This window comes from Anolis sagrei, chromosome 1, assembly GCF_037176765.1.
Source record: "Anolis sagrei isolate rAnoSag1 chromosome 1, rAnoSag1.mat, whole genome shotgun sequence".
In the NCBI taxonomy this organism is placed as follows: domain Eukaryota; kingdom Metazoa; phylum Chordata; class Lepidosauria; order Squamata; family Dactyloidae; genus Anolis; species Anolis sagrei.
The window spans coordinates 40,514,700-40,527,720 of record NC_090021.1 but is presented as its reverse complement, the minus strand read 5'-3'; the positions used below and the strand labels follow the sequence as shown (position 1 = coordinate 40,527,720).

The window sequence follows — 13,021 nt, the reverse complement described above, 5'->3', positions numbered from 1 at the left end:
CTGCTGCTGCTCTGTGCCACCCTCGCCTCAAAGGGGGCGAGAAGAGGAGCGTAGGGCAGCAGCAGCAGCGAGGCTTGGCCATCTCCTTCTCCTCTGGGCTCTTCCTCCTCCTCTCGGTTTAGATGCCTCTACATTTTATTTTTCAGTGATTGGGGGGTTTTTTGGGGGGGGGCAAAATAATGTTTGCTTACCATTGAAAATTACCTAGGGCCGGCCCTATGTGTAGACACATACAGGCTACAGCGCTTCTAAACTACATTATTTAGTAGTTTATCCTCAGATGCATCCTCAGTTCCATCAAATTTACTGATATAGCTTGTGAGAACCCAGAAGAAAACTGTCTTGATTGCTGATCCCAAGCTATGAAACTCTCTTCTATAGGAGGCTTGGTTTTCTCCTCCCTGTTCTCCTTGTATCAGCAGACAAAGACCTTTCTATTTAAACAGTTTATAACTGGTTAAGATAGTTTTCAGATAGGTTCAGTTTATAACTGGTTGAGATAGTAAATGTAAATATGTAAAGCTAATGTTTAAAGTTATTTGTATTTTTAAAATATTGTATTTCAGAATGATTTTAGCTATGTTGTTTTAGTGTTTGGGTGGAGGGAAAGCAGAATACAAATTTTAAAAATAAAATAAAATACTATGCGTACCTGTACTGGGTGCAGCCTTGTCTTTGTGTTTCCAATGCCTTCAACAGTAGTTACCGCCACATGATGAAGGGCACAAATAGGGAATAAGCATGCATTTGCAGAATAGTTTCTAGAGTCATGTATTAAGGATGTTGTTCATTTTGTAACATGAGGCAGTACTCTTAAATGAAAACAAGAAGATAGTTATGACCACATACACAATACCTAGATGGGAATCGATCCTACTGAACAACACAAGTGATGATGTCAATATTGTGGTCAAATGTGCAAGGTGATGTCAGAAATCTAATTAACCATGGCTTCAATCCAGATATGTTTGCAAAATCCTATGTCACTCATTTACAAAACTATGACAAGATGCATTCCCACCAACACACTCAAAAACAGACACTGCACATTGAGATCATATCAGATACATATATTATTATTGGAAGGAACTCCGTGTTGAAATAATATGTACCTCCTTTTCATAAGAACAGTGTAGGCCTGTTTCCAGTGAAAGACTACATAAAACTATTATTGTTACACAAAAGACTGTGGAAACCCTTGTCGTAAGGTATACAAACAGTAGCAATTTATTAGTGTCTGCAGCTTGTGAATTGTACAACATTGTATAGACAGGTCAACCTGAAACTAGTTGAACAACACTATGAATAAGATTTGGAAAATGAACTACTTTTCTTCATCAGTCTGTGAAACTTTTGGCAGTCCTAAGACATTTATTGTTGGGTTTTGTTTGGAAAGGGAAGAGTAGAAAAATAAAAAGAGGGGAAATGAGCTATGAAAATGGCACTGAGATTCCTTCAGAGTTATATCTTTCGCTTTCCAAACGGGAATCATGTTTCACTTATTCTAAACACTAAATGGCGCGAAACATTGTCATATAAAGGAAACATTAATCTGAGATAACAAACATTTGCCAAAGTTGTAAAAGATTTATGATAGAACAAAGAGCAAAACACTTATATGTTTTGTAAAATGAATAATAATAAAAATAATAAAAGTTTAAAAGTTTATTTATATCCCACCACCATCTCCCCGAAGGGGCTTAAGGCAGCTTACAAAGCACTCCAGGGTGCACATATAACATACAATTGGTGAAAATAATACAAAAGTATAAAACAAGTCACATAAAACGATAACAACAAATGAACATTTATATCAGAATAACTAATAGCTTCTTCCATGGATAGAAAAACTAAATTGTTATTTATGTCAATAGCATCAAAGTTGTTATCAATACACAGCTGTGTAATGCATTGGAAATATTTTTTGTTAGTGGATCCTTCTGCAATCTGTAGCTAGTCCGGGAGGGGACAGACCTTGCACAAGAGTGTTTTTTTATCCTTGATATGTTTGTCCTCAGACACTTGCTCTACATTTCAAGATATGGTCTTCCAATTTCTCACACATGGTTCAAAGGATACATTATTTTCTTTTGGACATTGTCAAATCTGGAGATCATAACTGTGCATGCGCCACATCCACCTTCTCCACAGCCCAGCTTGGTTCCACATAAGCCCACTGACAGAATTCTGGTTAAGGAAAATGCAATGTCATGGCTACCAAAATGCATATAAGTAGGTAGATGCTCTAATGGTCCTCATAACAACCCCAATTGTGGCACTAGAAGTGCAACAGTATAGTACAAGGTATTTGGATTGTTCAAGACAACCTTTTGGATGCCCAAAGTATACATATTGGTGTCTATTGAATAGCAAGGGGGAAAGGAAAGCGGACAGCCTTGTCTGGTCCCTTTCTGTATATCAATAGCCTTAGTCAGTTTTCCTTTTGTTGTTAGCTTAGCAATTTGTTCAGAATATATTGCCCCCACCGCTTTTTAAAAACGGTGGCTCACCCCATATAATTGCAAAATGTTCTCCAAATAACCGCAGCTAAGCTGATCAAATGCTTTTTCCACATCCAGGAAGAACAATGCCAGATCTTTATTGGGGTCACTCTCTGTCACCTCCGACACGTTCAGAATTGTTCTGACATTCTGACTCAAATGTCTGTCAGGTAGGAATTCTGCTTGATCCTTGCTAATATTTGTAAATACTTGTTTGAATTTATTTGCCAAAATTGTGGCAAATAATTTATAGTCACAATCTCCACATTTTGTTCCTGAGTTAGTCATAATTATGTTTAATAATTGTGACTATTTTGAATTATTAAACATAATTCTGACTAACTCAGGAACAAGATGTGCAGGTGCTAAATGCTCAGATTTCAGTCAAATATTAAAATTAATGAAATTATAATGATTTGTCTTAACCATTTGTAATCTCTAGCTGCTTTGCTGATTTGTAATGGATACATTTCCTTCGAAGATAAGTCAGCAAAGTGGTTTCTGGATCCACATTTTTCTCCACCACCTGAAAGACAAGAAATATCACTTCTGAAAATGTGTCCAAATGTTGGAAATGTTGGAAACAAGGGAAATGATGTTGGAAGCTAATGTTGGAAACAAGGGAAATGATGCATGTAATATTTCAGAAAGTCAAAATCCTCAAGTACATTGATGAACAGACCTATCCTGCATAAACCATTGGTGCATTACTATTGTACAGCGGCATTTACCATATATGCTCATGTATTAATCAACCGCAAAGATTAAGTACTTTGACAACATCATGGGAAGACAGAAAAGCTCGGAGAAGACAATGATGCTGGGAAAAATGGAAGGAAAAAGAAAGAGGGGCCAACCAAGAGGGGATGGATGGTATCCTTGAAGTGACTGGCTTCTCTGAAGGAGCTGGGGGTGGTGCCGGCTGACAAGGAGCTCTGGCGTGGGCTGATCCATGAGGTCATGAAGAGTCAGAAGCAACTGAATGAATAAACAACAAATTAATCAACCTCATGTAGAAGTTGAGGGCAGGTCAAACTAGCACTGCTGTTTTCCCACTGAGGCATTCAAAGAGGCCAGAAATGACAAGAGAGAGTAGATTAGGTAGGTGCTTCCCTAAAGCTCTTGATTTTGTCACTTTATTCAGAAAAAAGGATAATTCCCTTTTTTATAAGTCAAAGTACAGTATTCACATTGACTCATGGATAAGTCGATCCAGTTTTTGTTTTTGTTTTTTGGCACTGATTTTTTTCCACGAAAATTTTTAGGGTTTATAGAGTAAGTATGTATATCTACCCTTGCCCCATGGCTGCTAAGTATTTTTGAAATTTTACCTTATATGTATTTTTGTTTGTGTTGGTTTCTATTATTGGAAAATATATATAAGAATTCTCTTAAAGGCATGATGTTTCTATGGAGATTCTCACTTGAGGACTGGCTAGAATCAAAGAAAGTGTAAGTGGATAATTTTTAACTGAAAACTATTCCTAGAGAACTGTCAGCCTGTAGAAAGCTAGTATGATGTAAGAGACAGTGCAGTATAGTGGTCTGAATGCTGGACTAGGACTCTGGAAAAACAGTATTTATTTATTTATTTATTTAGTACACTTGTATACCGCTAATATCTCAGCCTGTGCGGCGACTCATTGCGGTTTACAACATATTTAAAAATACAATATTCACTTTAAAAATATAAAATAAAATATAAAAATACATACATATACATACATAGTATTGGGCCACCAATACAGACCGGAACATCTCATAGTTGAAGTCGTAATCCAATTCGTTATCCTTGATTGCTAGTCCATGATCAAAACATCATCACATCGGAATTAGTTGAAAACTTGCTCGAACATCCAAGTTTTCAGTTTTTTCCGAAATGCCATTAGCGAGGTGGCTGATCTTATTTCAGTAGGGAGGGCATTCCAAAGCCGGGGGGCCACCACAGAAAAGGCCCTATCTCTCGTTCCCGCAAGCCGCACTTGTGAAGCAGGCGGGATGGAGAGAAGGGCTTCTCCTGAAGATCTTAGGGTCCTGGTGGGCTGATAGGCCGAGATACGTTCGGATAGGTAGGTTGGGCCAGAACCGTTTAGGGCTTTAAAGGTCAAAGCCAGCACTTTGAATTGGGCTCGGTAGCTAATCGGTAGCCAGTGGAGCTGGTACAGCAGAGTTGTATGCTCCCTGCGCCCTGCTCCTGTTAATACCATGGCTGCCGCCCGTTGGACTAATTGGAGCTTCCGGGCCGTCTTCAAAGGCAACCCCACGTAGAGAGCGTTGCAGTATTCAAATTCCCTCTCAGATATGGAAATCTACTGTTGACCTTGGGAAAGTCACAAAGGACCTTGCTAAAACTGGAGATAATTGCCGCGTCCCAGCGGCAGTCATGCAGGGGGACGTGGGGACCTGTTGCCCCACATCCCTTTCTGTCATGGCTTCCCCCCTACCTCATCACACGGGAGAAGCATTTTTTCAGCAGCTTGACCCATCTTTCCTTATGGAAAGACAAGGAGTCTGCCATTTTCCACTGTTACCATTCTTTTGGTGGCGGTGGCACTTCAGCTACAGATCTGCCCTGAAAGTAGTTACCCAGGCAACACAAGAGACTTCCTGTGTTGCCATCTTTTTTCCTTCTATGTGATCGCTGGCCAGCAAATGAGGAGAGGTGAAATGACCACTTCCATGCCTCACCATTAAGAATGCCACCCCGCCAGCCACCGCTAGTGCGATGAGGTCCTTAGATAACTAATGCTTATTTTTGTTTACAGAGACTACTTATTTCTTAAAATATACCTCTAAGATTTCTAAGATTTTACATGAATGCAATAAAAATTTCCAAAATTTGGAGTTTTTCGATAAATATGTCAAAAAGATTTCCACAGTTTGAATGGGAGCGAAAGCAAAACTATAAAATTTGAACATTTCCAGTTCTGGAAATGGAGGTATTTTTAGAGTTGTAGATTCTCAATCTGCATATTTCCACCCAACCAAGAATAAAAGTTGGTTAATTCTGTTTAGTTTTATCTATTTTCTTGAGCAGTGAAACTGGATTTTATTTTGAAACTTCGCCCTTAGGTTAAATGAACAAAATTCTTTCCTGCTTGTCTTCTTGGCTGTAGGGCATTGAGTTCTCTTTTGTTATTAACAGATTATATAAGTACATTTCTTTGGTGATGTGGTCATGTGCTTCTGCATATTATCATTGGATAAATGTTTTCATTAATGTTTATTTAGCCTAAGTTGGCAGGATAGACAAAAGACTCAGCTCACTGACTCTGATGATTTTATTAAAAGGGGATAAGACATATTCAAGGGCAACAGGTCTATCAAGTTGGCTAATGCCCTTGGGATAAGAGTCCATACTGCAAAAACACAGCACATGGTTTCAAGGAAGAATGTCCAAGGTTCAATCATCTCTAGGTAGGGCTTAAATCCTGTCTGAAATCCTGGAGAGTTGTTGCTGCATGGATTAGTGGTATGATTCAGGATTAGGTAGTTTCCCTTCTTGCATTCAGGAGCATTATTTTTAGTACCTTCTACTGGGCAGAGGGGGGAAAAAAGCAAGCTTGTTGTGTGACCCCAAATCAGCTCTGATCCATGGCAATATCATCATAGTCAGAGGAGGGTTCTCATTGCCTTCTACTTAGGCAGAGCTATGGGGCTTGTTCAAGGTGGATTTCCACAGCCAAGCAGGGACTCAGATGTATTTGAGTGCTAGACTAGGACTCCAGGAAACCATTCCTGGGGTCCTAGTCCAAAACTCAAAGTCATTACCCTACACGACATTTCATTACTGAGGGGTTACTGTTCCTGAGTTTTTAATTATGGGCTTTTCTGAATACACACATTAATAGAAGGCAGATGATGGTCTACATGGGCTCTTCATGCAACTTGGAGGGCATTTTCAACAGCATGGCTACAATTCTAATGCAAATATTGTCTGACATACTGAGTGCCCTGCTATGCAATCCATCAAGCATGCTAGGCTCCATTTCTTTTGTAATCTTTGCACATGAAAACAACTTAGGGACCAATTAGAAGTGAGGTTACAGCAAAAGAGGGACACAATTTTAACCTTTTATCCCCATAAAATGAAAATACTCTTTGAAATTGTGGCATAGGGCTACAAAACCTCAGGTCCTGACCTCTTTTCTCTAGTCCTTAGTGCAAGGGGCAGAAATCTCAAAGTGGAAGCACAATCCTCTTTCTTTGACCAGGTGTTTTTAATTTTAATGACATACTTCCTGCAATTGACATTGATGCTTAATGTTTTATGCTTAATGACAGCATCAAAACCAACTCTTTGTGGTATCATTCTTTTTACATCAATAGGGTATCAGAAGAGGTCATCCCAAGGTCTCAGAATCTGGTTCTGAAATCTTAGAGTCTATCATATTCCTGATCTTGCAGTCATAGCTGCCAATATTGCCTCCTGTTATCTGTATCACCTTTAATTGACAATTGTCCAATGCGAAAGGAAAAACCTTTGACCTTGATCCCTCCTATGGCTATTTCAGTTTTTAAAATCTGTCACAACAGATTAGACATCAGAGCTTGAAAACATTATTTTTTGGACTAGAATTCCAAGAGTCTCCCAACCAGCATGCTTGCTCCCTAGGAAGTATGTGAATTGTGGTTAAAATAATAACTTTACTAAGTTTACTGCATATTTAATATAATGCATAATCAGAACTTTATTCACGCAGCATTATTGTTTTTTAGAAAGTACTCCTCATTTTGCATTGACAGCAATATAAAATGGGCAATGGACCTCATCACTTTGAGGTCCAAAGAGTGGGCTATAGCAGGGGGATTCATCAGGCACTGTGGCAAATCTGGCAGGCAGTGGGAAAAACAGTTGCCTTGCACCCTGCATCACCTGCATTGGCCCCTTACCCGTCCCACATGGTGAACCATTGCTGCCTGGCTTCCCCCCACACTCGCCCCATTCTTGTTAATGAGAGCATGGGAGGTCCCCCATGTTCTCTGGGAAGCATCCTAGGACACTATCGGGAAGATGAGCATGGATACCACTGGAAGTAGCAATACATCATAATAGTTACACTCAAACCACTACACCACAATGACTCTTCTAATGTTATCACACCAGGACTTTAAAATGGGCAGCACCACATTTCTGCTACTTGCAGAATTCTGGGAAACGTAGTTGGGAGGGTTGAATTCTCAGCGACCGAGGTCTTCATTCCCAAACTACATTTCCCAGAATTTTACAGGTGACATAAATGCGGAGCGGCCCATGATAAAGCCCTGGTGTGATAACATCGTTTGAGAATACTAGCTGCTTAAACTCACGTACTTTTCCCACTTCTCAAAAACACATTCATCAGCTATTTCCATCCATAATCAAATGAAATGACTGTGCTATCACAGACTAACAAGAAACATACTGATTTTCCTACAAAAAAAAACAACAGGTGCTTAAAGTACATCAAAGGTGATTGGTTATCACTACTGCGTGTATTCCTCTATAAAAGCTATATCTTATCATTTTCTCCCTATCATTGAGCTCTCCAGAACTAAAAGTCACAAAAAGCAAACAATTCTGGTTATTGCAATGTCAAATTGCCAGAAATACAGATAAAAAAAACGATTCCCATCCTGCTGCAGTGCAACATATCACATTCTGTTCCAGTTCCCAGGAGGTGTGTTGAAATGCTCCACTCATACTTTCCATGTATACTTCCAGCTTCTTCTTCCGACAAAGTTGCACAATGGCAAGTTATTTATTTATTTACTTTGTTTTATATCCCACCCTCTCCCCCTCACTGAGGGACCCCTTTCCAAATAAAAAATATTTGCAAGAGGCCAGCCTTGAGAGGTCCATGTTATCAAGAAAAAACTAACAAACTGTTTTGTTGAAAGTTGGTCCTGCTTTAGTAGACAGATAAATTATCTTTTAAACATGTCTCCTGACAGTAGGGTGTTCAATTAATGTTTTCCGCTTTGGAAGAAACTCTTCAGGGAACAGGTAGATCATGCAAAACACAAGCTAAATTGTCCTACAAAGGGAAATCCTTAATTGGAAAAGCTAGAAGATACAACAAAACAGGAATGGTGTATTTCTCTGTCCCACCACCTTCACAGGTACATCTGGTGGGAACATACTGTAGCAAAAAGCCTTCTCAGTATCCCCAGGCTCTGAAATTTTCTTTCCAGAGAAATACATTGGTGCCCTCTTTGCTCTCTTTCCACCTTTGAGGACAGATTGTAGTAGACCTATCCCACCTAATAAATGTAATGTCAATAGTTTAAATATATGTTTTTGACCTATCGAAAGCCACTTTGGAGGCCTAAAGCCTGTCTGATCTTGGAGACCAAGCATGGCCAATCCTGGTTTGTACTTAGATGGGAGACCACCAATGGAAACCATGTGCTGTGGGCGACTTTTCAGAGAAAATAACTGGCAAAACTACCTTTGTATATCCCTTACCTAAGAAAACCATAGAGTCACTATAAATTGATATGTGACTTGAATTGATATATATACACATACAAGCCACTTTGAGTCCCAAACACTGGAGGAAAATAAAGGTATAAAACCATCATCATTATCATCATCATCATCATCATCATGAGTCTAGACCAGGGATGGGCAACTGTAAATGAGCTGGCATTAGTGCTTTAGGAGACCTTTCAAAACCATCATCTGTTTCTTCAAAACATTATTTTATTTTTGCCACCAGATACCCCAGAAGGCATTTGGGTCATTTGAACAAAACATTGTTTTTGCAAAAGGATTGCAAAATTTCATTGCGACCTCTGAGGGAGTTCAGGGGGGTGCCAAATATACAGAAATAATGTGTATACCTACTAGAGGTTATTCTTCTGCATTTTGGAGCAAACAAAATGGGGGGTTTTACCTTTTGGACTGATGAAGGGCATTTGCCACCTAATCATATGCATACAATGCCAACCTCTGAAAAGGATGCCACATGTGCATATGCCTCCTTCATGCTTTACATTTGCAGGTGTGCACTAAATGCATCTTAAGTATGTCTACACCTTCAAAAAGGGGGTGTGTGAAGCAGGCCTAACAGATGTGAGATTTTCAAAGGAATGGCTGACACATTTTTGAACATTTTATAGGTTACTGCAGAAGTTGCAAAATGAAATGTCTGTACCTGCTGTACCCTTGAAGTTTTCCTTATGTTCCTAAATTTCTGGCATAGCAGTAAATTAAAACTTCAGGGTGCATTAATTCAGATTGACACTACTTTAACTGTCATCCTTCAATGCTATGTAATTTTGGGGTTTGTAGTTTGCAGAGGCACCAGCATGGTCCAGTAAAAAGGTCTAAAGAACACGTAAAAGTACAACTGCCTTGATTCCATAGCATTGTGCCACAGCAATTAAAATGGTGTCAAACTGCATTAATTCTACAATGTATATACACCCTTAGAGGTATCATTTTAAGCACCCCAGGAAAAGTGGCAGGCAAATTCAGCAAGAATACAACAAGCATGAGTTCTATGACAAGTATTTTCAATGTTTCATACTCCACAATACTAGACATTTGAGGACTAAAGGAACATTTCAAGGTGAAGGTAATTCATATTTATTGTCGAAGGCTTTCATGGCCGAAATTACAACCTCTGAGGATGCTTGCCACAGATGCAGATGAAACATCAGAAGAGAATGCTTCTAGAACATGGCCATACAGCTCAAAAAACCTACAACAACCCAATTCTTATTTAGAATGCAATGGCCTCATTTTGTTTCCTATAGCTACACACCTGTGTTAATGTTCCATTTTGGATCAGAATCTTGCTGCATCTATGCTAGTACTAACCAAGTAATAACTCTTTGAGAACGTCCCTTACACCTCTGATCCTTTCAACCAGAGAAGCTGGAAACTGGAGTTCAGCTGGGAATCTTGTGCCTGAGAACCTATATAATCCATCTAAATAAAAAGATGTGACAATGGGGATTTCAGCAATGCCTGTAGATTTCTGGCAAAGAGTATGCCATCAGTCAGGGCTTCTTAAACCTTTCGACTTGGGGGCCCTTTTGGCCTGAGAAATTTTCATGTGTATATACAGTTATATGAAATGGGTATAAAAACAAAACATTTACTTATAATAAATCAGCATGTGCAAGGCTTATTAAACAGGTTGATTTCCCTTTTTATGATGTACAACTGAGACATCTCCCACAAAGTCCATTGTAAACAATGCACAACAGATTTGTGTAAAACAGGTGACATTCAGAAAAATTTTCAGGACCCCAATATTGAGCCAAGGGGACCCCATTTGCAGTTGGGTCCCATATTTTAAGAAGAAATGCCCTCAACAATGATCTTATACTTCAGGGGGGAAAGCCCGCATTCAGTGGAATGGTAACATTTTGGACTACAATTTCCAGAATCCCCCAGACAGCTATGCTTCTAATAAAGCTGGTTGGAGGATTCTAAAAGTTATGATTCATTCCCCCCCCCCCCCCCAAAAATGTTTCCAAGCTCTGGCTTTCCTTTTCTTCCTTTTCCTTTTCTTTCCAGAAAAATACATAGAGTGGGCTCTGCAAAGATCTAAGGAACCTGAGATGACAAGATTCTTGCCTTTCCCATTCCCACATAAACAAAATACCAGTACAGGTATTCTGCTTTGCTAAGTAAATCCCCGGAGTTACTCAGGGTCAAAGAACGTGTCTCTTATCAGGGAAAAAAGTGACAGAAGAACGACTTGTGATTTGCTACCGTAACTTAGCCCCATCTCCACCCACAGCCCTTCCCAACTCTGCCGTACACAAGGAAACTCTCCGACGCTGCCAGTACACAAAGGTACAGCTCCCACTGTCTGAAAATACTGTGTCATGTGGCACTGGGTTGTCCCATCTTTTTTCTAGCCAGTGTCAGCCAGAACCACAGGCAAGGAAACTGAGCTTGATCATTCTGAATCAAACTTTTTATTGCAAAGCCAGAGAGGAGGTGCTAATTTGTTTCAGTTCATGCATTGCAATCCTGAAGCCAAAGACAAAAATCTCTCCAAAGACAGGCAAGCCTTACTACTTGAACACAAGCATATGTGTCCTTTATAAAAATGCATCAGGAACTGAATAATCCACCTGTCACCCAGCTGTGGCATGCGGCTAGTTCTGAGGTAATTGTTGACATTGATCTCTTGGAGAAATGAGGGAATGTGTTGTGGGTTGGTGGGAGATGCTTTGTTTGATTTTATAATTTCATTCAATGTGGGTCAACGTGGCAGCCGCTGCCTGGTGCTTTCCAGACAGGTAACATTCAAGTTTCATTCCTTGTTGACTTTGCAATGCACAGTCCGGGCATGCAATATTTTTTTTTCATTTATGTTTTAAGAATCGCCTGGTTGCAAAAGAAACAGCAAGGAATCAAAACCCATGCATGTTATTTCCCTGACCAGGCATGTCTCCTTTTCGACTCTGCTTTGAGCCTTAATTTAATTCTCAAATATGTGCCAGTTTCATCAATGCAAAATGAAGAGCCATCATTTTCTAAACTGGAAAGCACTATTGAGACTGATAATAATTAAAATGTTTGAAGACATCCTATTATAAATAGCTGTAGGAACAACTATCTACTTGGTTAACATATTACCATTCCTGCCTTCTTTGATTTTGTATAAGTACCAAGAGTTTGGATAAATAAGAGGGAATCTCTTTCACAGATGTTAACATGTATATGGTTCTTATAGGAAGCACATTACTTGACTTTATAAGCTGTTGAAGCATATAAGTCTGTGTACCTGGAATACAAACAAAATATCAATACGGGGGAGTTCCCTACCTTCTTGCCATTTACAAAGAAGACCAGTTCATCCTTTGTTTCTGAAGCCATCCTGTGCACCTTCTAGACTTCACCCAAGAGGAGTAGGGCTAAGTCCCAGGTCGCTCTGGTTTTGTGTATCCTCAGCACAGCAGGCAGTCTGAATCTCAGGGATGCCAGCCCAAGCTATATGAGGAGGCTTTTGGAATCCTTATTTCAACATTAATGCCCTGCTAGAGTCCGGGTTATATAAGAGCCACCCTGAGGCGTGTCAGCTGAACTTGGCTGTGCCTTCCTGCTCTAATGATAGCACAGGAGAAACTGAAAAGAATAAAGTCACCGCCCCTTTCTATGGCATGAGATTAAGCTGAATCATTCTTCAAGGATAGCATTGCTTCTGTAGATAGGGACAGTCCAATCTTGGCAAAGAAATGGGTCGCTAGCCATCAATGCTCTTGTTCTTTCAAATTCCAGGTAGATTTTCTAAACAACTGTCACTTGTTTCTGCCATGACAACTATTAATTAAAAGTACATCATTTGATTTACTATCCGTCCAGCTCACACTAACTTCATAACTGATTTGTAAGGCTAAAAAGCATGTTAAATGTGGGATTTCATGGCTCGTGGACCTATAAAGTTAAGGCAACGGAGAAACAGCAGCTTTCTTCTAGAGTGAATAGTCATCTTTATCATGCATATGGACACTTGTCTAATAGTCCTCTCCATTCATGAATATGTAATTTGTATGTTGTTTCAAAACCCTCC

The 13,021-nt window shown here is 39.6% G+C and overlaps 1 protein-coding gene across 1 annotated transcript in view; it reads right to left on the bottom strand.

The window, feature by feature from the left end:
* Positions 1 to 12,507, bottom strand: part of XDH (xanthine dehydrogenase) — a 62,637-nt gene extending 50,130 nt beyond the window's left edge. Inside the window, exons 1-4 of the mRNA XM_060754145.2 lie at positions 12,277 to 12,507; positions 2,970 to 3,027; positions 2,080 to 2,176; positions 653 to 761 (exon numbers count right to left, since the gene is read on the bottom strand). Of these exons, the coding sequence (XP_060610128.2) occupies positions 653 to 761; positions 2,080 to 2,176; positions 2,970 to 3,027; positions 12,277 to 12,327 (315 nt within the window). The 5' untranslated portion in view covers positions 12,328 to 12,507. The remainder of the gene's footprint in view (positions 1 to 652; positions 762 to 2,079; positions 2,177 to 2,969; positions 3,028 to 12,276) is intronic.
* Positions 12,508 to 13,021: the final 514 nt, after the last annotated feature.